Source organism: Anopheles coustani, chromosome 3 (assembly GCF_943734705.1).
Source record: "Anopheles coustani chromosome 3, idAnoCousDA_361_x.2, whole genome shotgun sequence".
NCBI lineage: Eukaryota > Metazoa > Arthropoda > Insecta > Diptera > Culicidae > Anopheles > Anopheles coustani.
This window is the reverse complement of record NC_071288.1, coordinates 1,268,135-1,295,491: the sequence shown is the minus strand read 5'-3', so window position 1 is coordinate 1,295,491 and position 27,357 is coordinate 1,268,135. Positions and strand designations below refer to the sequence as shown.

At 47.8% G+C, this 27,357-nt stretch overlaps 1 protein-coding gene across 1 annotated transcript in view; it reads left to right on the top strand.

The window, feature by feature from the left end:
* Positions 1 to 21,841, top strand: part of LOC131261493 (homeobox protein cut) — a 157,606-nt gene extending 135,765 nt beyond the window's left edge. Inside the window, exons 7-8 of the mRNA XM_058263541.1 lie at positions 18,079 to 18,496; positions 18,568 to 21,841. Of these exons, the coding sequence (XP_058119524.1) occupies positions 18,079 to 18,496; positions 18,568 to 21,841 (3,692 nt within the window). The remainder of the gene's footprint in view (positions 1 to 18,078; positions 18,497 to 18,567) is intronic.
* The last annotated feature ends 5,516 nt before the right edge of the window (positions 21,842 to 27,357 follow it).

Below are 27,357 nucleotides of genomic sequence, written 5' to 3'. Positions count from 1 at the left end.
CAGATGCTCTTTTGATTAATCCTAAAAACTCGTTCCCTCGCCACCCCAAGCGAGGTTTATTTTTCATCGATTGACGGTTGTCCTTTGTCGATCCTCTTGTCGGTCGGTCGTTTGACACAAACGGATCTGAATTCCTCCGACTGTTGAGCGCTTAACATCTGGGACATCCCCATTGATTCGCTTCCCTCCACACTCACATTTGTACTTTGAAGCGAATGTCGATAGCACGCCATTTTTCTCCCATCCACCATCGTTGCCATGATTTCAAGCCATGTGGATGGGTTGCTCCACGGCCTGCTCTTCTGTGCGCAGTAATTACGGAGTGGTGGCGAACAAACGGTAGAAACTTTTGCAGAGAATCAAAGCACCCGATAAGAGGGCCCGGAGACGGAACTCTAGAGTGCAGCGACAATAGTCACGGGTTGGCCCGGATATCCGGTACTTCGGTGCCTCTGTCCACTCTGCCAGTGACTTTGAACGGTTCACCTTATCAGGGCACCACCCCACCCTGTCCCAAACCGCAGTCATTCGGAACCGAACCGAGCCGTGACAGCTGTCAAGTGGTTTGCTTACAGAATGGCAACAAACCAATTGCTGCCTACCGGATTCGATCGCCAATGTGTTCCGCCGTTGGCGTCAGAGGACGGTTTGATTTTGGTTCAAATATTTGGCGTAGTGATTAATTGTTATCCCCTTTCGGAAGTGGCAACTCTGTTCGCCGTTCCTTCGTTCAACCCGTTTCAGGATTAAACCTTCCAAACACCCTTCTTCTCGGGAGTTTTTGGTGGGGGGCGTAAGGTTTGTTCAATTAATCGATCGGGATAATTTAAATATGCAGAATGATTCTCGCTCCGCAACATAACCAAACTCATCAATTATTCACATCAAACACAGCCTCCTTAAGTCTTGAGGAAGACAGCTTTTTGTTCAAGTCATTAAAATCACTCCAACCTTCCACATGTGTTCCCTACTCCTGTGTACCACGCGATCCAGTGTGCCCTTCGAAATTCCAAAAGGAATGGCTTATTTGTGGGGTTGTCTTGAACCGTTGCCACCCTTCGTCCCTTTCCGCTCTCCCCAGCCCATGCCGCCCTTATCCTGCCTTACCATTGGTGGCCGATATCCGCCCGAATATCTCAATATCCTGCAGTGGAAACTTTCTTTGCGCTCGGTAGCGATAATTGCCGTCTTGAATAAATTATAGATAAAGGCAATTTATAGGCACAATAAAGACAATGGTGGCAACCGCGTAAGATTTCGTCGTTGTTTTTTTTTTGTTTTTGTTCCTTCGGCGCTCCACTGCAAAAGCGAAGGCATTTTCCACCGTTACCACCGCCCGGTTGTTTCGCCCGTGGGGTTCGCTATTTTATTTTCAAACGGGTTCACTTCTGCACCAAAAAACCCGACCCCGGGACGCTACCAAGCCAAAAACCTTTGCAAGCCTCGGAAAATCGATTACCGCTAATCCGCTCATTAAACTTTCTTTCGTTTTTTGTTCCGCTTGCCTCGTTACCTCGAGGAGTTCATCGTCGTTCGGGAAAAAACGCGGCGTTCTTGTCGGTTGGGGTTTTCGTGCGGAAAAATTGCGCCGACCGAGGAACGCGTGGCAGGAAAGTGGGACAAAGGGGGTTATTTTTCGGCAACAGTGCCTCCTACGTATGCTTTCGGGCGGCACAACGAAGACCCATGTCTTGCAAGACGTGTGTGTTTGCATATGGAAATGAGGCCTGGCTCATTTGAGGGTGAGGAGGACACGGGGAAAGATTAAAAACTTTGGTTCTTCCCTTCGGTGCCTTGGTTTTCACCCTCCCCCGCTACCATCTAGCCATGGAAACCCTTTTTTGTTCATCAATTAATTGACGTGGCACGAAAAATGCGCGAGGAGGGTAGGAGACCTTCACTTTTCCATGTGCATGCATGACGCTTCACATAACTTCCAGGGGCACCGAACGGGTTTTACGCTCCGCAGCACAGAATAAACATATCACTCGCGCATGGGCGACATATGAAGGGAGGGAGAGGGCGAAGGGGAGAGGCTACACCCTTCCAACAGCTGGAACTTTTTCTCCGGCGTAAGAAGATGGAAATTAAAAATCATCAAATTTCAACTGCAAACCCGGTTGAGAACCCGGTTTCGATACGACGTCCCTCCTCGGTGGGTTGGTTTCGAGAGTTTTGTGGAGGACCTGAAGCAGCTTAATGATTGGTAAACATGTATTTTCATTCCACTATTTTCGGGAGGGGGTAGGGAACGGAACAACCAACATGTGTAACATTTCTCGCTCTTGCCAGCCAGAATTACCCACACCCGAATCCGATTTTCCAGTGCCGAAGTAAAATTACCTACAATCTGTCGTTGACAGTTGACAAATCGAACGTTCCTTACCTCCTACGGCAAGTTTTGCTAAAATATGTCCCCCAATTAAACTGCAATCATGCTTCCCCCCCACCAAACCAATGTTACAACACGTTAAGTGGCCAATTCGAGCAGGTCGAATGTCCGACGAAAATTATCGACAGTTAAAGAGACATTAAACTTTGTGACCCAACAGTGGACACCTTTTCCGGTCACTAGAACGTAGATCCTCTGGGAGCATTTTGTTAAAACACCTTCGTCTGGAGGATTTTGGGCAAGTCGGCAGTTCTGATCTCAAAGAAAGTTTGACCTGAAAATAAGGTGGCCGGACGAAGAAATCCTTATAAACAAAAAGGTATTCTGTGAAAAGCAAGTGATAAATATTTTACCAGCCAACGGTAAACAATGAGGGAGCATAAATTATGTTCAACGATCGCAGTGTAGGACCAACATATCAAAACATCAGCAAGGGAGAGCGAGCAAAATCTTGCATCGAGGCCGTGGGGGAAAATGACCGCACCGTACGCGAAAGGTAAAACATTTTTAAATCTTATGAAAAGAAAATGAAACGATCGAGATATCATCAAACGAGCGACACTGTCGCGAATCGGGCATGAGGTCAACGTTGGCTCGCCGAAGGTGCAAAGGAAAATTTCAAGAAAATTTTCATAATCTGATTACTATCATTACTGCGGTTTCTTGCCTCCTTTCCTCCTCCATGATGACGCCATACTGTCATCCATCGCCTGCTGCGATTCGACGCGAACGTCAAGAAGCGCAGAGTGACAGAGCCGCGGATGCCGCAAGTTCAATCGAATGACAGCAGAACAATGGGTCCTACGGGAACAAGTTCTCATGGGTATTAGCTTTCTGGCTTGCCATAAGACATACACACACACACACACAGAGAAACACGCCCTATCGGATCGGCCCATTGCACCATCGTTTTAAGTCATCAGCGAAACGTCATTTATTCCGGCAACGTGGAGCGCCTCAAGACGTCGGTCGTTGTGCGCTTTGCGTCTGTGTTCGTTCGCATTTTTCATCCACTCGCGGTCTCGTTTGCGTTGTTTGCACAGAGTTCAATAGCGAGCCGAGCACAACGAGAAGATCGGCGAAAAAACATGGCACAAACCGTAAGAGCGAATCGCACAGCAGCCGCAAGCTAATATGAGCGATCTTTCAACAATTCCATTGCCCTCCCCTACCATCACCCTCAGCTCAGGGGTGGAGGGCGGGCGGGTGGTAAAGCTCATTCAAATGACATCCATCTTGTTGTGCCGCACGCTTTCCGCCATCTTTATGGAAAAGGCCCGGGGGGCGGGTGAACCGTGAGCTGGAGATTTATCGATCAATTTAACATTGAACAGGGGTCCCTAATCGCTTTTATAGTTTTCGGCAGTTTGTGCCTACGGTCCGAATATTTATCTTCCGATAATTCAAAATTAATTGCATTCGATAAGTTGGCCCCTTTTTGATCCCCCCCCTACTCTTAAGTTCCTTGCAGATGGTCCGATTGGCTTTGGCGTAGAGTGTTACTCACCCTCCAGCTGATGGTCGATTTGGCTTAAAAAGGTCGGCAGCGTAATTGCCGGAAAAATCCAACATTCCTAAATCGAAAACCTTAAGCGTTCGGAGGTTAGGTACCCTCACTCTGCTTCTCTCTCACTACTATTTCATAGTTTCGATACTAAAGAGGTCCTCGTGCTGTAAAAACACCACCCCCCATTCGGTTGGTGTTACTCAGGGAAAGGATATGGATTACTGTGACTACTATTTATCGTAAACTTTCCACACTTTTCCAGCAGCATCCCGTTGTTGGGGCCGAAATGAAGACATCTTCCCACACTATGCGCGCGTGCTAAATAAAAGTTATTCTGCCCCCTTCTGTACGGTACCGGCTTTCCGGATGATCCCGGGGTGCGGCGCTCTCTTTTATCTTTGGCTTTTCCGCACTTGAGCCGTTCACCGGAGAAGGGTAATTGAACGCGTGGTCAAAGGGGAGTTGGAGATGGGAACAGAAAACACGCATTTGTTGCATACTCCGGTCAAGGATCAACATCCGACTACCCATACTCTACCTCCTGCCAACAGTGTAATGATGATGATGGTGAACCTGGTCCTGGACGCCGTCGTGTAGGAAAAACTTTGCCCGACTATCCGGATGACAGTTTTCTGTCTTTCCGACAGCGACGTGTTCGTGTGCTGGCTGGGTCTTTTTCCTGCAACCTCCAGCTCCGGCTTCACTTCAGCAGGGTTCAAATCGGTTGAACTTTGTCTCACCAAACATGGATAGGGCTGTAATTGCCCGATAATGCACTCTTTTCCATGTAAATTCGCCAGCGAACGGCGTTTAAGGGCAATTCGAATTTATAGCCGAAAAATTAAAATCACTACAATCTGTCTGCCCTTGGTCTGGGTACGGGTTAAAGAGCAGATGAACATTAATATCGGTCTTGCTACTGCCCAAAACGGGAGATTTTTTTGGAAGGAGCCATAATTGACGATCAAACAGTTTTCTAGATCAATGATTTCACCGAAATCGAAATTAAATCCATTTTCATCCACCAAATTCGTTCGAATGGTTGCGTTTTTTTCGGGCTTCTATTTTTGTGTGTGCGGGAATCAAGAACTTCCCTACCGTAAGGAGACGCGAATATCCAATTTTCCGTATCCGCACCACCAATTATAGCGCCTCCCGCCATTGTGAGTCTTCACGCACGAATACGCATTTTATTGCGTTCGTTTGCATCGCAATTAAATCTTCCGTAACGAGAGAGAAATGTCAAAACACGGCATCGCAGCAGCGCATCGAATGCATCGGGCCCTTGCGTCTGGCTTCGTATTTTGCGTGGGTTCCACTTTTAAAGTCATTGTACTGGGCAACAACAACCGGGTTGCGGTCGAGGATTTTCACGATCCGGCGATTCGGGAAGGCGGGCACCCCAAACCGGGCCGCGGATGTTATAGCTAATTATTGTAAATAATGAAAATGAAAGTGACTGGAACGGGCCCGAGCGATAAAACGGTCAAACAACGTACGACCATCCCTCGAAGGACCACACCAGGGGACTATGGGTGTGAGTTATTTCGAGCGATCGCCCTGAGGAAGCGAGAGCATTAGCCTAAAATGTTGTGCCATTCGAGTAGATGAAAAGATTTCGCCGCACGAAGACAGGCGGGTCGTCTCCCGTTGAAAACATTGTTTTTATAATTTATTGATCGCCACACATCGCAAACTCGCCGGGGGAAACAACTGCGACCGTGCAGCTCCCGTGTGTCCGAGAGCACGAGAGTTGACATTAAGAAAATGGGAAAATAATTGATTATGCCTATCTGTATTATTGTCAGTCCCACCGTCGGTGTCCCGCGAGAGGTGTTAAATTCTGCGCCTCCGCCATTCGAAACGAAAACGATCGGCAGTGGCTATTTTTAAAACTCTTAAACTCACAAATAATTCACCGTTTTGCACAAGCCGGCTAACCATCGCAAACATCACACAAAAAGGCACCTCGATATAAATCGATACGACATACAGGGGCAACACAAAAAAAACACTTTCCTACTTTATAAAAATAGGAATTTGGCCCCCGCTTTCAACGTTGCTCGCCTAAGACATTTTTAAGAAGGCTAGAGGTCACGTCATGATCGATTACGTCCCAAAGTGGCTGTCGAAATCGAAGCGCACAAAAGTTGGAAAGCGAGGTCACCGAAGGGACCGCCGCGATTGATTTTCAACCCGGTTCCATCAATGTTTGGCGCAACTTGACACGGACAGACGGTAGTAAAACTGAACTGTCCGACCTATGGAAGAACTTTGGCCGATGTTCTAACGCCACTGTTTGTTGATCCAATGTGCCAATGGTGTTTTGAGTCGTTTCAGACAAATAACAAATCGAAACACGTCAAATCACAACGTCTTTCGACGCAAACTTCTTCGAATTTTCGCTGACCCAAGAAGTTCCAACGACGATTATTGTTTTCTTTGCCTGATTCGATTTTCGAAGTTAAAACTCCACCAAACAACCGAAATAACAAACGTCAATCGATGCCCCCGGGGGAGGGAAACGGAGGCGCCTGGTGCCTGGTAGAAGTTTGCAAAAGTTTTAATAGTTTCCCCCATTCCGATTGATTGCTTATTGATGGGCGGAGGATTTGAGGTTAGGGTAAAAACACACAATGGCTGTCAGTTTTCGCAATCGTGGCATTGCCGTTGAAAAGACGCACTGGGTTCGGAGGAAAAGCGCACGAACCACCAAATCGGAGCACAGCACCAAATCAAATGTCAAGCAATGCTGATGATCTCTAAGTTTGACATTTCTTCGCGAAAAAAGATCAGCGACGGGATCGTTTGTTGTGCTCGCTCGTTCGCCAAGTAAAACACTTTCACAATCTTGCAATGGATTTCGGTTCCCTCCCCCCTCAAGTTCAACCTTCTCCTAAGCGAAATTCGTCATCTTCATCGGTTTAGCTTCTGGCCACCTGCCCAGTAGAGGAAGGGGGTCCCCCCTCTCCCTCTTTGGGAGGGGAAATTGGTGTCGCAATTATTCGTCCGATCTGGCACCGATCTGGGTGTGGCTCTATGTGTGTAGTAAATAAAAGAATATATTTCATTTTATTACTTCGGCTTCGGTTCGAACATTAGAGCCTGCCCATGAACGAGAAAACGCAGGAGAGAGGGGGGGGGGGGGGGCTTCCGAGGCCAACGACGGGAGCGGAAAGCGGAAACGAAAGCGATACGAAGCGTGAGAATGTCCGCACGGCATGCCGGCGTCGTCGATGCGCTTAAATATAGCGTGAGCGTAAACTTAGTGCTCACTTAGTGGCAGTCCGGCGTGAAGAGGAATGTATTAATTAATGTGTAATTATTCTGAAACGCGAATTCGGGATCAGATCGGGACCAATTCGGCGACACCCGCCTCCTCCTGCCCTTCTTACTTCACTTACGGTTGCTGAAGGTGGAACACATGGTTCTCTTCTTCGAGGACCCTGGGAGTGCGCGCGATAGTGATGAAGTATTTTAATTAATTAAATTAAATCGCAGCTATTTTGCCGCGTGTCGCAAAACGTGGTGCAACGTGGTGCGACTGCATCTCTCGGTCTTCTCGGTCTGCATACGTCGCCAGGTTTGAGTCATACGCGTGCATCTTCGGGAAAATGTTTTTTTTTCGCTCAGGTAGCTTGCAATTCTCGCTTCGTGGAACTTTCCTTCGGCAAACTTCTTGTGCGGCAAAGAAAATATTTCCGTTTTTCTTTCCCGATATGCTTCCTGTTAAAATCTTGTGCTAACTAATTAAAACTTTTCACCTGCACGGTCCGCGCGGTGTTAAACTAATACTGTTTCTTAAAGTTCCGGTTCTTTGCTCTCTCTCTCTTGGTCGGAGAAGTAACATTTCTTTTCGAACGATTTCTTCTTAATGCTGTAACTGCTTCCGAGGCGAAATGGAAACGAACAACACAACATGAAAAAAGTGCCTCGTTTCCGAAAGGCGAAACTTTTCCGCGACCACCGGCAGCAAAAGTGGGCTGCTTCCGGCTGAAATGTCAGCAGAGGAACTCACATTCTGTCTCTTCCTAACGATTCGTGCGGCGCGGGCTCCACCAACTCCACTAACACGCCGCCTCGGCGATCCTGGTTCAGCCGAGCTGAATGATGAAAGCTTTCCAGCGGCAATTTGCATATTAATAGCTGGAAAGTCTGCCCAGCGAGCCCGAAACCTGGCCGATGCGGTCACATTCGTATAACAAAGCACGCGCGGGGGAAAAAAAAACTCACCACCACTGCACACGGAGGATGTCGTGGTGTACAAATCCCACATCGAACAAATGGAACCGACACTTGGTGGTGGTAGAAGAGGAACGGGCGGAGAGTTCGAACTGTGGCGGAAAAAGGTGGAAAAGTAAACCCAACCCCCAGGAACCGAAAGCCCGGCCAGGTTATTAATTTGTTTATTACACTCATTATGTGAAATTTATTCCCTCCACGAAACTTTCTCGGCTCGTGTGTGCGGATTGGTGATAGATGGATTCCAATGGCAAAAACCAGCGTATGTCCGGACCTTCACATACACACACACACACGCACGCACACATCCACGCTAAAACGGGTCATCCCACTCCCCGTGGCCGTGGACCAAAGCCGGACTTTTGATTTACAACTATCGATATCCTGGAGGGCCTCCTGTTGTTCCCAGGTTCCCTTCCCAGTTCGGTTGTAATTATACTTTATGGCACTGCAGTACGGAAAAAAGGCGACGGCAAACTGCGAACTGCGATTGTTTTCCCGCCCGTCCGCACCCCTAAACTTCACTCCCGGCCCACTCAACTGAAAGGACTTTCGACGAATCGAAGGACTTTCGACGGGTTTCGCAGCGGGACGACGGCGACAACTCTCCCCCCCCGCGGTCCCATCAATATTCCTATCGTCATCGAGTGTGGGGCGGGGAGGGCTCGTGGCTCGTACAGCTCTCATTTGCTGTAAGAGCTTTGCCCCGGCCTTTTGGGGCTGCGGGGTGGGCCGTGGTCGACCGCCACACAGGCCACACAGGGCACAGGACAGGCGTGTTTGAGTAGCATTAATCATCCAATCACCGCGGTGCTACATGTCAAAAGCAAACAATATCTAATTAGTCGGAAGCGCCATCTTGAGGGCCTGGAGGACACGCTGGTGGTCGCCGATGGGGCCAGCTCGCTCCGTCAAATTCGAGTGAAAGCGAAGAAGAAGAAAAAAGCCCGAGTCCGATATCGAAGTGATTATGTTTTCGCGTTCGTTTTTGTCCTTTCCCTCCCCGTTGACGGCGCAGGGACAACGACAAGATGTCCTTTGGTTCACCCAATTGGGGCGGGCTTCGAATAGAAAAGCTGGTTCCATATTGCGCAGAAACATGCAACGCCCTTTTTTTTTTTTTTTTTGGCCCAGGCAGACAAAAGATAGCCGACCCCGCATTCGGGGACCACCGTTTCGGTTCCAAACACACTCACTTACGCCATATTTCATCTTTCTATTCTCATTTAAAACCCCGAGATAGCGAGGCTTATTATTAAAAGAGTAGAATCCACTAACAAATTCAGAACTGTCGGGGGGGAAAAACGGTGGCAAGGACATTTCGAAGAAACGAAAAAGGTTAAGAGAAAAAAGTTCTCCAAACGATAAGTGGACTGTGTGGTGGCCTTTTTTACGGAATACTTCCAAGACATGACACGCCGCTCGAACGGCCTAATGATGTCCAGAAACGGAATCGGATCATTTTCTTTAAGATTTCCTTTTTTCCCTTTTCTTTCGAACCCACGAGGTTTTCACACGGGGTCAAACACACAAATATCAATAAATCGAAGCGAGTAGGCAAAACAGGCAAAAGGAAAACAAATTCGACCACACTTAATGTCTGCCAGAAGGTGCGAAGTGATGCTACAACGATTTTTCACTAGAGGAAAAAAAATACCACCAGGAAGGGAAGGACGGGATTTGAGGGAAGTGGCAAAAGGGCTCGATCTGCATCCTACCGTGACACGTTCACGCGAATTCAGTTCATTCTAATTAAACGCAATAATGTGACAGGACACATTTTTAATCTTTGATCTTCGGCGATCTTTTCGGCTCGGAAGGAGGAGGAGGCTTTTCTTAGCGCACCCGGGTTACAAAAGGGAAATGTCGCGGAATTTTGCCACAATGTGAACCCCGCGCGCGCGCACCGGCCGACGTCGCCCGAAGCGATCACAACCGATTCGTGACGACAAACATGCGTTTCTCTGCGTGCCTTCCGACGCCACGGCGGACCGCGAAATGGGTTATTTATAACACTGATACAAAATTTACACACTATAGATTTCAATGTAATGCCCGCTCCGCGTCTACGTTGCATAGTCTTCGCCGTGGTCTGGTGGCTTGGCACGGGAGAGGGAGTGTGGTGCGGATATGAAATGAATTTAAATTGGCCAACCAACCAACCGACGAAACCGAGCTGCCTTCTCTTGCGTCTGCAAAATCTCTCCCATTGCACATTTCAATAAACTAATATTATAAATATATTGTCACCCGTTGGCTTGCGAGTGCGAGTGTGGGTTTGCTGCCACCATACACACAGCGGAAAGCGTTTGCATTGCTCGACGCAGCAGGCGAGCAGCTGCGAGTTGCCGTGGAAACGCCACGGAGCACTAGAAGACGAAGACATTTCTTTGTTTATGCACGCACGCACATGTCGCGGAAAATCTGGCGCATCGCGCAACCGATGAAAATTTGTCTCACGAAGATCGGTGGGATCGATGTCGAACGCAAGTCCCCGCGGCCCCGATCGAGAAGCGCCTAGTTCGTCCAAGCGTGTGTGTGTGAGTCGGTACGGCATTAATTAATTATTCACGACATATTTATAAATTCGATTTTATCCGTCGTGCAATCGGTCGCACCCAACTCAAAGGTTAATAACATTTCGATGACACACGGCGCACGTCTTCGAATGTCTACGTCAACTATGCACACACACACACATACGCACCTCTGAAGCGCCGTAAAGGCAATCGATCTATTTCCAAACGAAAGTGAAAAGACACCGTCGTCTTCGGGCGGGGAAAACGCGCTCGCCCCGCGGGGTAATTAAAATCGAAAAATCACGTATTCGAACTCATCACCCGAACCGCTACCGATCCAACGACGATGCGGAATCGGTTTCGCCGAATCTCAATCTGCCATAAATCAGCGCCATCCTGACATGGCAGTGTTCTTCCCACCCCCTCTCGCTGCCCCACCCAACGTTTGAGGGTGTCATCTTCGTTTCGATTCACCTTCTGGGGGAGAGATCAAAAGTAGCACATCAAGGATTCGCTCCTGTGTTTCAGACTTTCCACAAGGCGCGGCAGCGGCGGCGGCGCTCCTTAACGATAATTGATTACATGACATTTATCAATCACGACGTCACCCGGGCGTCCTTGTGCACCCCTCCCCATCCACCCTCGTCACCACGGCCTATTTTCCAGCCGAAAACCCCTCTGTTTACACTTCAATAAAGCGTTACTCATTCTTTCACTTCATCCTTTCCGGTGTCTCTACGCGCAACATCCGATGACAAAATCAAATAAAACCCCTCCACCCACAACTACCGAAGACACGATTGAACCACGGGGGGAGGAGGTGGGTCTACTTGGGAGAAAATATTGAAAATATTTCATCGGGGTTGGAAAAAAAAAACACTACCCGGTGACAATTTTGTCAATTTCTCCACCCGACGACCGGGCCAATTTCATAAAGGCGCTCAACGTACTTTCCCTCGCCCGGCCGCTTTGGAAGGCGCTACCATAACGGAGACATTTCACCCTCACCCGCGGAGGCGCGGCCCGTTTTCCCGAAGGGGGCGCATAAATACGAAATAAATAACCTGTATCCCGCGAATATTTTATAACGACCGCCGCGGTGATCCCGGTCGATACGGACCGTCACAGGGGGGAGGGTGGGCACTGGTGACGGGGGAGGTAATAAACAACTGACATGTAGATTAGACCACACTCTGCACACCACCTGGCCCCGCTCCATGCGGAACCAACACCGAGAGAATGCGGAAAGGAACGGTAGATTAATAATAATATTCCATCCATCGAGATCCGCGCTCGGCGAGGGAAATGCGGAAAGGGACGTTGTAGATATCAAAAGAAAGGCAATGTACTGCAGAGCCATCCCACCCCAACCGAAGAGGGAAAGCTACGGGGGTTGATATCCGGTATTTTCGGTTCCTTCCTGCAGTATGCTCCTTGTTTTCCCTTTCACTTCGGTAAGAATTGCTTTCAATAAGGAATTTATGTGATTTCCACCGAAAATGGCATAATCGTCACCCTCGCTCGATTGCGGCTCGATGACATTTGCATGCCCTAAGAATCTAGTAAGTTTTATTTCTTCGTTTTTTTTCATTCCGCACACAACAATAAACCATGCCTTTGTGTTGTCGCCATCGGACTGAATTCCCTTTGGCCAAAGGAAGGTGTAAGCGGTGTTAATAAAAATCCATATTTATTTATGGCCTTTCTTGTTTGCCCGCAGAACGCGCTCGTTTCCCAATTTTAATACATTTTTAAGGTTAGCATTTGTTTGTTTGACTGTGGTAAGAAAAAAGCGTAGACATTAAGGACGAGTATCCGGATGGAATTTTCTGGAACGTGTTTACGAAGAAAATGATACTTTTCGTCGTGCTTATTGTTTAAACTCTATCCAACGGCAACATCATAACAAAAAATATCCTTGTTTTAAGTCACAAACCCCATTCATTGTCCGAGAAATGTTATCACTTTTTGCTAAACGTATCGACGCAAACAAGCCAACCTGTACATAACAGAAAAGTAGGAAATTACGAATTCATCCAATACGTAGCTTCCGAAAAGTGAATTAATTAGCTTCCATTTTCTTAGTCGGAGGATTTCGATGGATGAACTGTCTTTTTCTGTTGGTTAACCGAATGCTCCTCATTCAACCAAACCCTCCAAAGCCCCCACGATGCCGGGTGAGGCTCCCTACGTAACACAATCGACCTTCTAGCTCGCGGGGGCCACAACGGAACTTTTGAGACGCCACCCGAAAAGCGAACACAAAACGTTGTGGCCGTACCTTTTCACCCTCTTCCCTGCGCCCGTCGCCTTGCTCACGATCGGCAAAGAAATGATTCTTTTTCCCACCGAACACTTTGCCAAAACAAACGCGTCGACGACGTGGAAAAATAGGATCCAAAAAAAAACAAAAAAAACAGACCCAACAGACACATTCAGCTCGAGATCGATCAGAAAACGAGGGTGAATAAATTACCGGACCGCTTTTCGTACAGGCTCTCTCGGAAGAGGCGCCTTGTTTTTCGGCCCGGTACTCGTCGAGTGGAAAAAAGAAAACAACCAAAGATCCTTCCATAAACAAGACAAACCCTGCCCCGCGGAAGCCCCCGGGAAAATACCGATGAGACTTTCCGTTCAGATTATTTTTATTAGGCGGTATTAGTTATTCAATTATCGTAACTTGCCACCAGGAAAAAGTGTATTCTCCAACACCGATTTCCGTCGCTGCTTGAGCTTGCTTTCCCTTCGGTATCAGTGAGTTCGTATTTCTTTTTTTGTGCTTGAACTTGTCTTCATGCAAATTCCATCACACTCGGAAGTTTAGTTCCGCACGCAGCTAAAGCCGCTGGCCCCTTCCATCTCATGAGGATTTGCTTCCACAGGAGGCGAATAATTAAACGTGAAAATCACATTTGAAAACGGCCATTGATTGGACTGATTCTCCCTCCCCTCGGGCGCCCAGTTGTGGACCTAATTGCATGTGACACACGGCATTACACGGCCCATTTCCCTGGCGACACCTTCGGGCACCAGGTCCGGAATCTCGATTTCGCAGCGGACATTAAATCGCTTTTAATTATTACAAAATTTCAAATTATTTCATCACCTCATAATTAAACTGCATGATTGCTCCGGACTGTGCCGTGCGCGCGTTCATTTGTTCATCCGAGAATCGGGAGGTCAATAGTAAAGGAAATGGGGTGGCGAATGGGAGGAAATGATTTGAGTGCGGGTTTTACTACGTCGTTGGAATGGCCATTCGAATTTATCCCGCGCCGATGCAACGCCGGTCCAGGAACGGAGCGGGAAGTGTGGCCATAAAAATAATTTAGTTATAATATTCGATGCACTTTTGCGCACCGAGGCGGCCCTCCATCGGTAGGTGACACGGCTTAAAAGAAGCGAGGGTAGGGGACAACGTTCGGGATCAAATATCCCGTCCGCTGCTCGGCACATTTTCGGCTCCATTTGGCACCGGGGCGCCGTATCGCGATTCCACCGTAACATGCGAGTTCAAACTTAATGAAGTGTCAACACGGAATGATCACTGCATTTTAAAATGTAAAATTTATAAACATCAGTCACGGTGCCCCGTGGAGAGTGTAGCGCAATGGGTGAGTGCAGGTGATTCGAATCAGGTCGGTTCCATCATTCCGGCTGGAGACAGTTTGCTGGACTGGAGCCTGCACTCGAGACGCAATTCCTGCTGAACTGGACGCGACCCATTACGTTCCCTCCGTTTACTTACTCTCCTGCTCGTTCGTCTTGTCTCTTATTCCTAGACTAGGTGCCATTCAATTGGCCGTAATTATGTTCGCCTCGCAGAATCTCACCTTACCTCACGGGGGACGTGTCTGTTTTCGCTTCCCCGACGACAAGACTTTTCCGCCAAATTAAATCACTTCCTAACGATTTCGATAATGAGGCAGTGCAGCTGAAGAGGCTTGTAGAGGGGGAATGACGCCGCCAGCGAATCCTGTCGAAGGCGCCAGAGACTCATCGAAGCTACACTCGCAACGACACGTGCGTGTTTTTTAACGAGTTGTTGAATGCAAACATTGCGTTCGATACATTCGCCCCGAGGGCACCGGCGTATTTATTGAACCTGATTTATAATTACTCCGCTCCGGATATATATATCCGACCCACCAAAACTCCTCAGGCGATTGTCAATTTCCATTAGCGTTAGCGGTTCTAGAAACATTCTGCGAAGCCTCCGGATCGGCACAATAACACACAAAAAAGCAAGTTGTTTGAAAAAATTAATGCATCTACCCTCCGCCACTTTTCTATTGCGGAACTCACCCTCATCCTCGGGGAGAGGGGTATGCGGAAAAACACATCGCGAATGCGGTGTTGAACCGCGAAACAGAAGCCGAATTGCGAACAAAAAAAAAACACAATCAAATATCTGGGGTTTTCCCGGATCTCCGAGGAGCTCCGTTGTTGTTTTTCAATCCACAATGCACCGCATTGCTTGATGATTAGTACGGCGTCACCGCCCAGGGGAATCGGAGCCGAGAGGCCGAAGGATAATGCGTTTGTTTTTTCCCCCGTTCAATGGAAAACACACTGCCTAACCTGGATTGAATGGATGGATAAATGAACAGAAGATGGTTTCTTCATTGCACATACTCTTCCAATTGGGTTTTCCTTGATTTTTCTTCCCTGCTGCTGCAAAAAAAATATTCATAATCAATCAAAAATATAGCGCCAACACCGCGGGGAAGAACCATCTACGAGCAATGGTGGATGAAAGTGCATGCAAAAAAGGGGTCGCTGCCTTCTTCGCCACGCGTCGGTTGGTTGTGAGGAGGACAATTTTTGTGTATCGACTGCTTCTCGACAACTCGGGATTGACTCCGGGGAAGCTGAAGGATCCCGTAATGATTCACAATGAGAAAGAGAGAGAGGGAGAAAGTGGAGGCGGAAAAGGGAGACAGAACAAATGACAGACATTTTGCTGTAATTACTCCAGGTCTGGTGGCAATCTGTTAGATGAAATACAGCACGAACGTGGAGAGTGGAGCCGGAAACGGCTTGAATCTGCATGACATCTTCCAAAAAGGAAGGCGTACTGTCGTCGGCTGGATACCGAAGCCGCAGGAACCCATATCGCCACTTGACGCTGCTCGATCGTCTGAGGAGCTGGCACGGGAATGACGATGAATCCCCAAACTGCTCTCTTTTCGGTCGCAGCAGCAAGCGGAAAAAAACAAACGTTTTGATACGAAGCGGAACTGAAAAGACTTCATCAATAGAGCGAATCGACGAGGGAAATGGATCCTTCAGGAACCTTCGCCTTCGCTTCCGTTTAATGACAGACGCCACCAGACGTCGCCGGTGCCCGGCGGGGAGGGTTGGGGATTTGCGTGCAGCTGGCCAATTACGTCCGGGTACAGGCCCTTGGGGTCTCCGGCGAGGGCCTCGTTTCGCGTGCGCTAATGACTAATTTGAAGCTCTTCAAGCGACCAAAGTTGGAGGCCGCCATTCCGGGGTACGCCTCGGGGTTGGTTGATTGATTCTTCGAACGAACGCATACGATCCTGACGATGCGGCGGCGGCGTCAGCTTCAGAAACCGTCGTCACCACTTCGCGGAATTGTTTTCGATCCGCAAACGGACACGGCGATCAAGGACACTGCATTCCATCGCGTTCGCTTGGTTTTAAGTTTGCCCCCCGACCCTTTTCCCGCATCCCGCAATTGGATGCTGGTGCTGCCCCCAAACCGCCGCTGACACCGAAACCCCTTATGAAAACCCGGCACGACCCGGTTCGCACAACGACGGTCGGTGTGTAAAACAAAACCATTCTCGAAGGAGAATCGACTTTTTACGAGACGTGTGATTTATAGATATTCGCTTTTACGATCCGCATCTCTTGCGAGCACTTGATTGTTGTTTCTTCTTTGCGGCACTTCGGGGACTCATCACGCGGTCAGCGGAGGCCCAACGAAAATAAACTCCACACCACTGATCTGATCCTTGCGCCACCCGCCACGCCTGCCCTCCTGCGCCTACGCGCACACAAAAGTCTACAAAACTGTCAAATAAAGTGCGATTAGAAAAAATACAGCTCACGGACCCGTGCCGTAAATGGTTTCCACCGCCACGCGAAGACAATTTTTATATTCTCTACTTGACCAATCTTGGCCCAACTGAAACGGTCTTTCCGGCCTACAAAATGGCCGTCCTGGCTCGGCGCGAACGATCGATAAAAATCGATCAACTCGTTTCACTCTGGTCTTTTGTTGGTCCCGTTCGGTATTTGAAGAAACCCCGCGAACTCGAAATGCACTCGAGGTGGTTGCAGGTTTTTTGGCGGTTTGCGATTAAAACACCAATTAGTTCCGCACGTTTTCGGTGCTCATTTCGTGCTCGGGACAGTCAGTCAGGGCTTCATTCCCGTTCCATTCCCTTTCCTGCATCGATCGTGTTTGTCTCTCGCTTCTCCCGAGGAGAATGCATCTTCATCATAATCTGTGTGTCTCATCTCGGCACGGGATGATGGTTGCCAAAGAGGCACTTCTACGGAATAAAGAAGAAAAGAAAACACCGGCATAAAAGAAGCGAAAACCCGGACAAGCGCGGATGGATGCAGCAGTCGGTGATGAGGATATGATAGGCACTGGATGATGAAAAGATACGGATTTGGAGTCGTTTGATATATATTGCATAAAAAACTGGAGCGAATAAATATAGATGGAGACTTGAAGATTGGTACCGTATACACGACGATGGCACGGTCCTTTTCGATGCCCGCCATCCATCTACCCCCGGTGGTTTTGGGGCACAGGCGCATTGGGTAAGGCATAAGGATGATGCCCTTCGGTCCAATCCCGCCACGCGATTGGTCGATTGGGGATTGGAGCCCCAGCGTTGCATATGTGCGACCATGTCTTCCTCCTTCCCATGGAAATATCCTTTGCTCAATTTCCCATCCCTTTTCCTTCGTTCCGCTTTGCTTACCGCGCTTTGAATCTCACATCGGATGATGATGATGATGACGATGCGCGCGGCGACGACGACGTTGATGATGAAGATGATATGTTCTCATAAAATGTAGATTTACAAGAGCAATATTTTTTATCCATTCCGCTTTGGTCGCTGGAATTGACCTCGAGCGATGTGGCACAAAAAGTAGAAAAAGACAGATTTTATGTTGCTCCGAGTGACGTACATCTTATGAACACGTTTGCACGTATGGCACATGGACATTTAATCGATTGGGAAGACTACGGAGCGAAAGTTCTCAGATCTATCTAGATGAAAGTCTACCGTACCGATGTTTCGTTTCGTTTCACTCAGTCCGGGGATAAAGGGAATTTTCTACTACTTTGCACTCCTCAAAGTGGCAACCCATGGAGATGGGCTGCCCCCTAGTCGCTGGTTTATATGACAGATGTATACTTATTGCAGGTGCAGAACCCGGAATGCCATCGTACGGTCGGCCGGACGGAGATCTGAACGACGATCGCATCCAGCACATCCTCTCCGAGGCATCGATGATGAAGCGTGGCGATCAACCGACCGCTCAGCAGCAAGCACACCATCAGCAGCAGATGCGCGAACAGATGCAACTGCAGCAGCAACAATTGCAGCAACTGCACCTCAGCGGGCTCGATGACTCGACGCAGCACAGCGACAATGACTCCAAATCGCCGCACAACCGCGACGTCCACTCGCCCTTCTCCAAAGATTATCTCAGCGGGCGCAGTGGAAGTGCGGGCGGGCGGCCTAAGAAGTACGAGAACGACGACTTGCCGCAGGACAAGATCACCAAGATCTATCAGGAGGAGTTCTCCAAGCTGATGCGCAGTCCGCGCGATTTTCCAAAGTAAGTAACCGGTGTTAAGAACCCTTGTTTGAATTGTTCCCTGAACGGAATATGCTATAATTAATCGATAGCCTTCTATTTCCACATTTTCTCGGCGGAGGAATGCCTCCGATGGACAGGCTGCAGGACGACAACATCCGCATGGCGCTCGAAGCGTACCACCGGGAGTTGGCCAAACTGCAGCAAAACGCCACCGCAGGCCTCCCCGGCATGCCCGGGGGTATCTCCAACCTTCCAAACTTCTTGGCACTCCAGCAGCACCAGCAACAGCAGCAGCAGCAGCACCAACAACAATCGCAGCTACCGTCGCAATCGTCGTCACAGCAACCATCGAACGCCGCATCGCAGCAAGCGTCACAGCAACCTTCGTCACAGCATCCTGCGACGACGGGACTGAACGGTGGTTCCGCACAGGACCTTTCGCTTCCGAAGGAGAAGCAATCGGCGCTGGCGAAGCTGAACGGAAGCATGTCCGACGCCGAATCGGACGCTGACATGAGCCAAAAAGAGCTGGACGAGAGCATGAAGCACAGTGCGTTCAGTCTGGTCAAGCCAAAGCCTTCGGAACCGTCGGGTATGTGTACACCGACGACAACGGCTTCCTCGGCAGCCCCAAGTCCCATCAGCAACAGCATCCTGCCACCGACGATAACGCCCACGGACGATTTCTCTGTAGCCGCCAGTCCGCTGCAGCGGATGGCATCGATCACAAACTCGTTGATCACTCAGCCACCTGTCACGCCACATCACACCACCCAGCAGCGCCCGCTCAAAGCCATCCTGCCGCCAATCACGCAGCAGCAATTCGACCTTTACAACAATCTCAACACGGAGGACATTGTGCGACGAGTGAAGGAGTCCCTCTCGCAGTACTCCATAAGCCAGCGGTTGTTTGGAGAGTCGGTGTTGGGCCTTTCGCAAGGTTCCGTGAGTGATCTGCTGGCACGACCGAAACCCTGGCACATGCTGACCCAGAAGGGTCGCGAACCGTTCATCCGCATGAAGATGTTCCTCGAGGATGAGAACGCCGTGCACAAGCTAGTCGCCAGTCAGTACAAGATCGCACCGGAAAAGCTGATGCGCACGGGAAACTACAGCGGAACACCTCAGATCCCCGGGATGCATCTGCAGAAGTCGGGCATGCCACCGTCGATGCCGAAGATGTTGAGCGACTCGCTTACGAAACTGCAACAGGATCAGCAAAAGACACTGCTTCAGCTGCAGATCTCTCAAATGCAGCAACAGCTTCCTTCGGCACAAGCTGCCGCCGCCCAGCACCAACATCAACTGGCCGCCGCAGCAGCCGCCGCTGCCGCCCATCACGCGGCTCAAGTCCAGGAAGTGCAGCGCCACAACGCCCAACAACAACAACCGCCCTCTTCACAGGCTTCCCCGCTGGGTCCACAGAACGCCTCCTCCCAGCAGCGGCCACAGCAGCCTTCGCCACAGACGATGCTCCTGACGCCACCGGGCATTCCCCCGCAGCATGCCATTGCCCTGCAGGGTCACCCAGCAGGACCGCAGGAGAAAAAGTCCTCCATCATGATGCCGATCCACTCGCCCGTCCACCAGCAAGGTCCTCCGGGATCCGTCGGGCAACACCCGTCGCAACCTGGCGCGCCCAACTCCATGCGGGGCTCACTCCACCAGCACATCTCTCCAACGGTCTACGAGATGGCAGCACTGACCCAAGACCTCGACACGCAGGTCATCACGACCAAGATCAAGGAAGCCCTGCTGGCTAACAACATCGGACAGAAAATCTTCGGTGAAGCCGTGCTCGGATTGTCCCAGGGGTCCGTCTCGGAGTTGCTCTCGAAACCGAAACCGTGGCACATGCTGAGCATCAAGGGACGTGAACCGTTCATCCGCATGCAACTCTGGCTGAGTGACGCCAACAACGTCGAACGATTGCAGGCACTCAAGAACGAGCGAAGAGAGGCGAGTAAGCGGCGTCGCTCGACGGGGCCCGGAGGGCAGGACAACAGTTCCGACACCTCGAGCAACGACACCTCCGAGTTCTACCACTCCAACTCGCCCGGACCGGGTTCGGTAGGGTCGGCTACAGCTCCACCAAACAAAAAACAGCGTGTTCTGTTCTCCGAAGAGCAGAAGGAAGCACTCCGGCTTGCGTTCGCCCTCGATCCGTACCCCAACGTGCAGACGATTGAGTTCCTGGCCGGCGAGCTTGGACTGTCCACGCGCACCATCACGAACTGGTTCCACAACCATCGGATGCGGCTAAAGCAGCAAGTCCCTCACGGCCAACCCTCGGAGCCGATTCCATCGCGAGAGAACCAAACCGGCGCCCCGTTCGATCCGGTGCAGTTCCGGGTCCTGCTTGGCCAGCGGCTCATGGAGATCCAGAAGGAACGTCTCGGCCTGAGCGGAATGCCACTTCCTTATCCGCCTTACTTTGCCGCCGGAGCTCCCACGGCCAACCTAGCGGCGCTCATCGGTCGAGGATTTATGCCGGGCAGTGAAGCGGACCTGGCCGCCCTCAACAAAGCCGTCAGCGAGCAGATGAGTGGGCTCGACCTGTCGATGCAGTCGTCCCTGAAGCGCGAAGGTGACGATGACTACGAGGAGGAGGCTGAGAACGAGGAGGAAGCGGGCAGTGGCCACATGAGCGACTCGGAATCGATGGACGGTGGTGGAAGTAGCAAGCGAGGTGGCGATGATGACGACCTCACCAAGACCTCCTCCCTCTCGTCGTTGGCCAGCTTGCAGGCGATGTCCCGAATAAGCCGCCGCAAACCAGCCGCCCCGCAATGGGTCAACCCAGACTGGCAGGATCCGGACAAAAAGACCACAACGACGCCCTCGGCGACCACGGCATCGACCACGGTGGGCTCGAAGAAGGACGCTGGCGCCACGGATTCCATCATCAACGGTGTGTGTGTCTTGCAGCCGCCAGACGGCGTACCCTCCGTGCAGCAGCGATTCGCGGCGGCCATGGCGGCTGCAGCGGCGGCTGCCGTTGCTGCGGCGGCCGGCGCCGGAGCGACTGTGCCTTCCCACGACCAGGACGCCGATCCGACGAGTGACGCCGACAACGACGACGACGACGACGATGCCAAATCGAACCACTCCAAACACTCCGCCTACAACCGATCGGACGCCGGGCCGGACAACGATCGACCACGGGCCACCTCGCTCGAGGAGTCCGAATCGGATGTTCCTCCGCCCCGGACCGACAGCATACACACACAGGGCGGTGCGGAGGCTTTGAGTCTGGAAACGAACGGAAACCGATCGGCCACCGCCAGTCCAGGCTCGAATTCGGTGACGGTCAAGCGCGAGATCCTCGAGGACACGAACGGCGATCGGTGGGATGCGTACTAACTGTGCACTCCAGCGGCCCAGAGGTTCTAAACCGGAAAGCCCAGGGAGTGACGCAGTGAGCGCGTGACGGAGCTTGTATCAGTGCAATCAAAATCAATCCAACGTAAATTGGACAATATTCGTAGTGGAGGGCACCTGCCACCTGGTAATGTAAAAACAAAAACAAATAGAAACAGAACGAAGGAGTGCGAAGATAGAGAGAGAGAGAGCGCGACCCTGCCCCCAGGTTGGCAATATGTGATTGTTCAAAATTCTATGTTCTTTATGTGTGTAAAAACAAAATGCTAACCCGCGCTACGCTACTCAAACGCGAAGCGATGCCCTTTTAACGTGTTCCTTGCCGAAGGAAGACACATTTTCCTTTTTCTTTATGCTTCCTCTTCCCTTACTCGATTATTTGTGTACTGTAAATACCAAACCTCTCGTTTTCTTAAAACTTTATCGTTTCCTTTTCATTTACTACCTAAACCCTTTATCACTGTAAGAAGACTGTTAAATGAAAAGTTTTAAAAACAAGGCGTAAGCATTAAATGGAGTGCACGGAGAAGAGGTTAGCAGTAATTCAAAGAAGTAAACGGATAAGCGAACCCCACAAACACGCATTCTCGGGTAGGTTGTTAAGGTACATTATTTAAAAAGCGAAACGTAACCGCTCGGAATAGCTACAACAAAATGGTAAAAACGAAACATTATCCCTCCCGGGGCGATAAGTTTCATTAGGGATAGTCTGTCGGATATCGGTCTAGCTTATGTTATCTTATCATCATTTTTTTTTTCGTTTTAAACTTTAAGGGCGATAGCTCACAGTTAAGTTTTGTGGGTCCTCTCGCGAACACAAGATGCTCGAGGATGACGAACGAACATGCGTATGTGGGTGTGTGTCTGAGTTCGTGTACGATTGCATTTATATGTTTTATCAACGCTGAAGGAGAACGGTAGACATGCGGAAAAGGATTAATAAACGTACTTAGAAAAAATGAAATTAAAATATACAAGAAATTGCAGTAAAACAAACCATATTCACCCGAAACCATGCTGTGCGGAGTGTAGTGGCGAGGAGAGGAAGACCTCGTCGGGTCTGAAGAATAATCAAAAACAACTTCATAAATCAAGGATCAAAATATATCCACCCCTCCCCCAAGGAAAGAACAAGTCCGATCATAGTGTAGAAGCAGACGTGGGTAACGAAAAAAGGGTGAAAATAAAACAAACAGGAAAATATTACTAGAGATAAAAAAACACATTTTAATCACAAATATTGTCGCCATGTATGCCATGTGTGGAAATATTTTCCACTTCTGCAAGGGACCTAATGGTAACAGCAGAACAAAAAGCAGCATCTAAGAAAAGATTAATAAAAAAGAAACGAAATACATTCACTCTACACGCACGTACATACAAACTGAAAAAAGGCCAAATATATTGTTAAAGTCAACGTAAATAATAGCATTATGAAAGTGTCGAGTAGATCAAGCAAGCTGGGAAAGAATTGACAACCCCGAGGTGACAGAAGAAGAAGTGCATACGCTTACTTTGTTTCCTTGTTGCGTGTCTCTTCGGGCTCGGATTTTACAAGTCAAGGGATAGCGTCGTCTGGCACTCGAGTGTAATCTTATTTTATTCATAATTTTATGCTCAACAATGACTTCATTTTATTAACACTTTCCCTCTGTCGTTAGTGAGCGAACACACCGTTTTATGTAGCATCGATGAAACGATCTCAAATTTAATACCAAATATATTTAAAGAAAAACGAAGCAAGCACACGAACAGCTTACAGACAAAACAAGAAAACAAACAATTGCTAAAGTGTAAAAGCAGCGCTAGAAGGAGGAAGCCAATATCAAGTAAGCAACAATCAATATTGGGTGAAAGGGAAATCAAATTTCTAGAACTTTTAAATTAGTAAAAATCTTCCTTTTTGTTTCTTCATATTCGTTTCCCTCCGTGCGTAGGCTTCTTTTAGAAGGTTCACGTCGAGGTTGTAAATGGTCTGTAAATAGTTAAAGTCTGTATCTCGTTCTGGGGCGGGATCATCTCGGTCCTGCACTTCTCGGCTCCCTTCATTGTATTCATTCCTCCCTGTACTCGAAACAATGTCGCAATCTATTGCCCCCCATTGGTATGGTGTGTGTTAGCTGTGTTTGTGAGTATATAGCGCACGACCAAAGACGTGGGTACGATCAGCAAACCCTCTCCCCTGATGAAAACTAAAACACGCATATCCCGAATTTAGCGAAAGCAGCAAGCGATGGTTGCATTTAATTAGGTACATTTTAAAAGGTGAATCAATATCGTAATGATTCATTTGAGCAAGAAAATCTCAACCCAACTGAGCAAATAAATTAGGGACGACGGTAAAGATTTGCAAAACCCGGTGGGCATAAACTGTAAATTTCAAACGTACGTAAAACAAAAGGATAGAAACGTAACAGTCATTCGTGAATTCATGAAACATTGCAAATAGGTTTGATGTCGAGGAACTGATTATAAGTTTTAATTTCGTGTACAACAGGATAGACGATGGAGTTTTTTATCTGAAAGGGCATTTGCTTGCTCTTACGTAATCGACCGGGAATCGTGGGGATCGAGATCGAAGCAGATGTCAAACAAGCTGCCTCGAGATCGAAGCGAGAAAACACAATAGCTAGCAAAAGGTTCAACTTTTATGTTTTAAGTATAAGAAAAAATCGAAACAAGGTAATGAATAATGAAAGAGCAAAAAAACCAACACCCAAAAAAAATCATACGCGAAAAGCACTTAACAAACAAAAGGGAATAAGAATACGTAAAAGCATTAATAGAGAAAAAATCGAAACATTGAAATGATGAAACACAATTAAAAAGTAACAATAATTTTATGCTATACATAATCCGTTTTATGCAACGGAATGGTAGAACGAGAGGGAAAAAAAGGTTGGAAAGATGATGACCCAACGCATCATCCGGTTCGAAGTTCATAGTATATAGCAGCAACAAAACAAGAAGATAAAACACTTTGTTAACTTATTGCCTTTCTTCTATTGATTAGTTTTTAGAGCGCAATTGTGTGAAAACACAAACCCCTTCCACAAACTTCTTGCCCCGTTAAATATGGCAAAAGTGGCATTGTTTAATTCGAATGTTTCGATTTGTTTCATTTTCGGTTGAATTTCGGTATGGTTTAGTTTCATTCGCTTGATTCAAAGGATCTATTCTTTTGTAAAACATGTACATAAGTTAAAACAAGAAAAAGGCAAATGTTCTTCTTTTTATCTACACAAATGGGATAATTTACAAAAGGTAAAAAAAAGCAGAAACCCTACGGATGGGCGAGGCGAATGATTTGCAGTAAGAATTCATTGCCTAAGCGTTAGTCAAACGGGAGCGGGAAGGAAAAGCATAACTATTGTATTATTAATGCCGTAAACATCGGGGGTAGTATCGTAAAAATAATCACGTTGTACAACAGAGAACATAGACGAATGTGGGATAAAGGCGGGGATAGATCGGTCAGATTTCTGATGATCTTATGCAAACACTTTACGTTTCATGGTTCAACTCGGTTTAGCGTTTAGGACGTGAAATTTACGGGGGGGAAAACAATGGGTTCCACCCGGAACCAGCCACACATGCACAGACAACCAACACAGCAAGAAAAACACAAGCATAAAACAATAAGCTAAGTAAGTGAGGAGGAGCTGACAGGCTCTTAGTCTTGACGGTTACATCAAGACGAAAAGATTTGTACATACTTATTATCATATCATTATATTATATTATATTAATTAATATTATTACAAGGAAAAATCAAGTAATGGTCAAATATTATTGCATTCAAAAATGATAAACGACAGAGACCGAAAACACACACACACACACAGAAGTAGAGATAGAAGAAGGCGTACAGCAGTAATGGAAGTATAAATTATATTGTCTTCTTTATGAATTTCTATACAATAAAATGAAAAATAAAATATTATCTGTAATGAATAATATAAAAGAAACAGTCGATTGTTTTCATTTCCAAATTTAGCAGTTGAAACAGGTATGATGACACCATTTTTAAGAAAAAAACTTATCTTTGAAAGCATCTGAGGGCGTTATATCAATTATGAGATCTATATTTTAAGGTCTTGTTTTGGGTCATTTTAATAACAACTTTAACAACAATTTTTTATTCGCATAGTAAGTGTAAGTATCCTGGTCCATTTAAGGGTTAAACAAGTCATCTAAATTGCATGCAGCATATTGTACTTGTGTGCAAGTAACGCAAAGTTCCATGCTAGCAAACAAGTTGTGCACAACCGCAACTCAATCGCGTCCAAGTAGCAAGCAATTTACGATTTTAAGAAGTTTGAAAAAAGTTATTCGGAAACATTTCTCAACTACAAAAAAAATAATTCAAACTGGGTTATTGAATTTTAGAAAAATATTTGAAACACCAATTTTCCATTATATGTTTGACACAAATAAAAAGCTTACCGAATGTCGAGAGAATTATGCATTCAAGTTAAAGTCAACGTTTTCCACATTGTCATAGGTCAGTGATTCTACAATCAATGCACTTTGTTGTCAGTAGACCGTGTCGAATTCAAGTATTCTCTGCATTGCAGAGATCGCTCGATTGCACAATGACCTCGAAAAGAACAAGTTGCGATCGCATAATAAAACCGGGTGATTTCATTTAAAGACAGACAATAATGTGTGTACTCTGAACGTTAAACTGTGTACGGTTGACTATTACTTTTCACCGAGCAACAGTAATAAAAACACAGATGACACTGTTTGTATGAAAGGTTTGGCGCGAAGATGCTCTTTAATCTCGTCCCCGTTACTTTCCGCTGGCTTCTCGCATCTCGAAGACGACGTTGCGATACGGGGTGCAATTGCAACTGCAACAGAAACCGGTCGCATGTATGCTCCTCGAATTCATGCGCTCCTGCCGCCGGTGACTTATAAGGCAAAGAAAATAGTTTCTGGTCTGAATGCTAGTTTCAGCCGCAAACCAAAACAACATTCCCCCTTTTTTCCCCGGCAGTTTTATTACTACAAGCGATGTATGAATAAATTACCAGAAGATTATTAAAACAAAACTACAAACATATTTACTCTTTGAATAGGTTGTTGAGTTTGTTCATATTAATTCAGGCAACAATTGCATCAGGGGTTTTAATGAAAATGAATTATTTGCAAACACTTACATAGGTCGTTACGCGAAGCTCACAGCAAAGCAAAACTGCAGCGATGGGTAAACCAACGTAAGGCATGAACAGAATGCACTTTTTCTTCCACCCCTTCCCACCTCTTCAAGTCCCGCGTTCAATTGATGTTTTTGCTCATTGCAGTTGTATCTGCACCAGGGTTCGTTTTAGCGTTTCTAGCTTGGTTGGTTGATTTTTGTCCATGCAGGTAGACCGGTTGAACTAGTTTTTTTTTCATTCTCTCATAGAAAACTATACCGTCTTCATGTGTTTTTCTCTGATCAAGCGACAGTGGTGAGTTTTCCAAAGGGGATTGATTTTCCATCGGAAGTT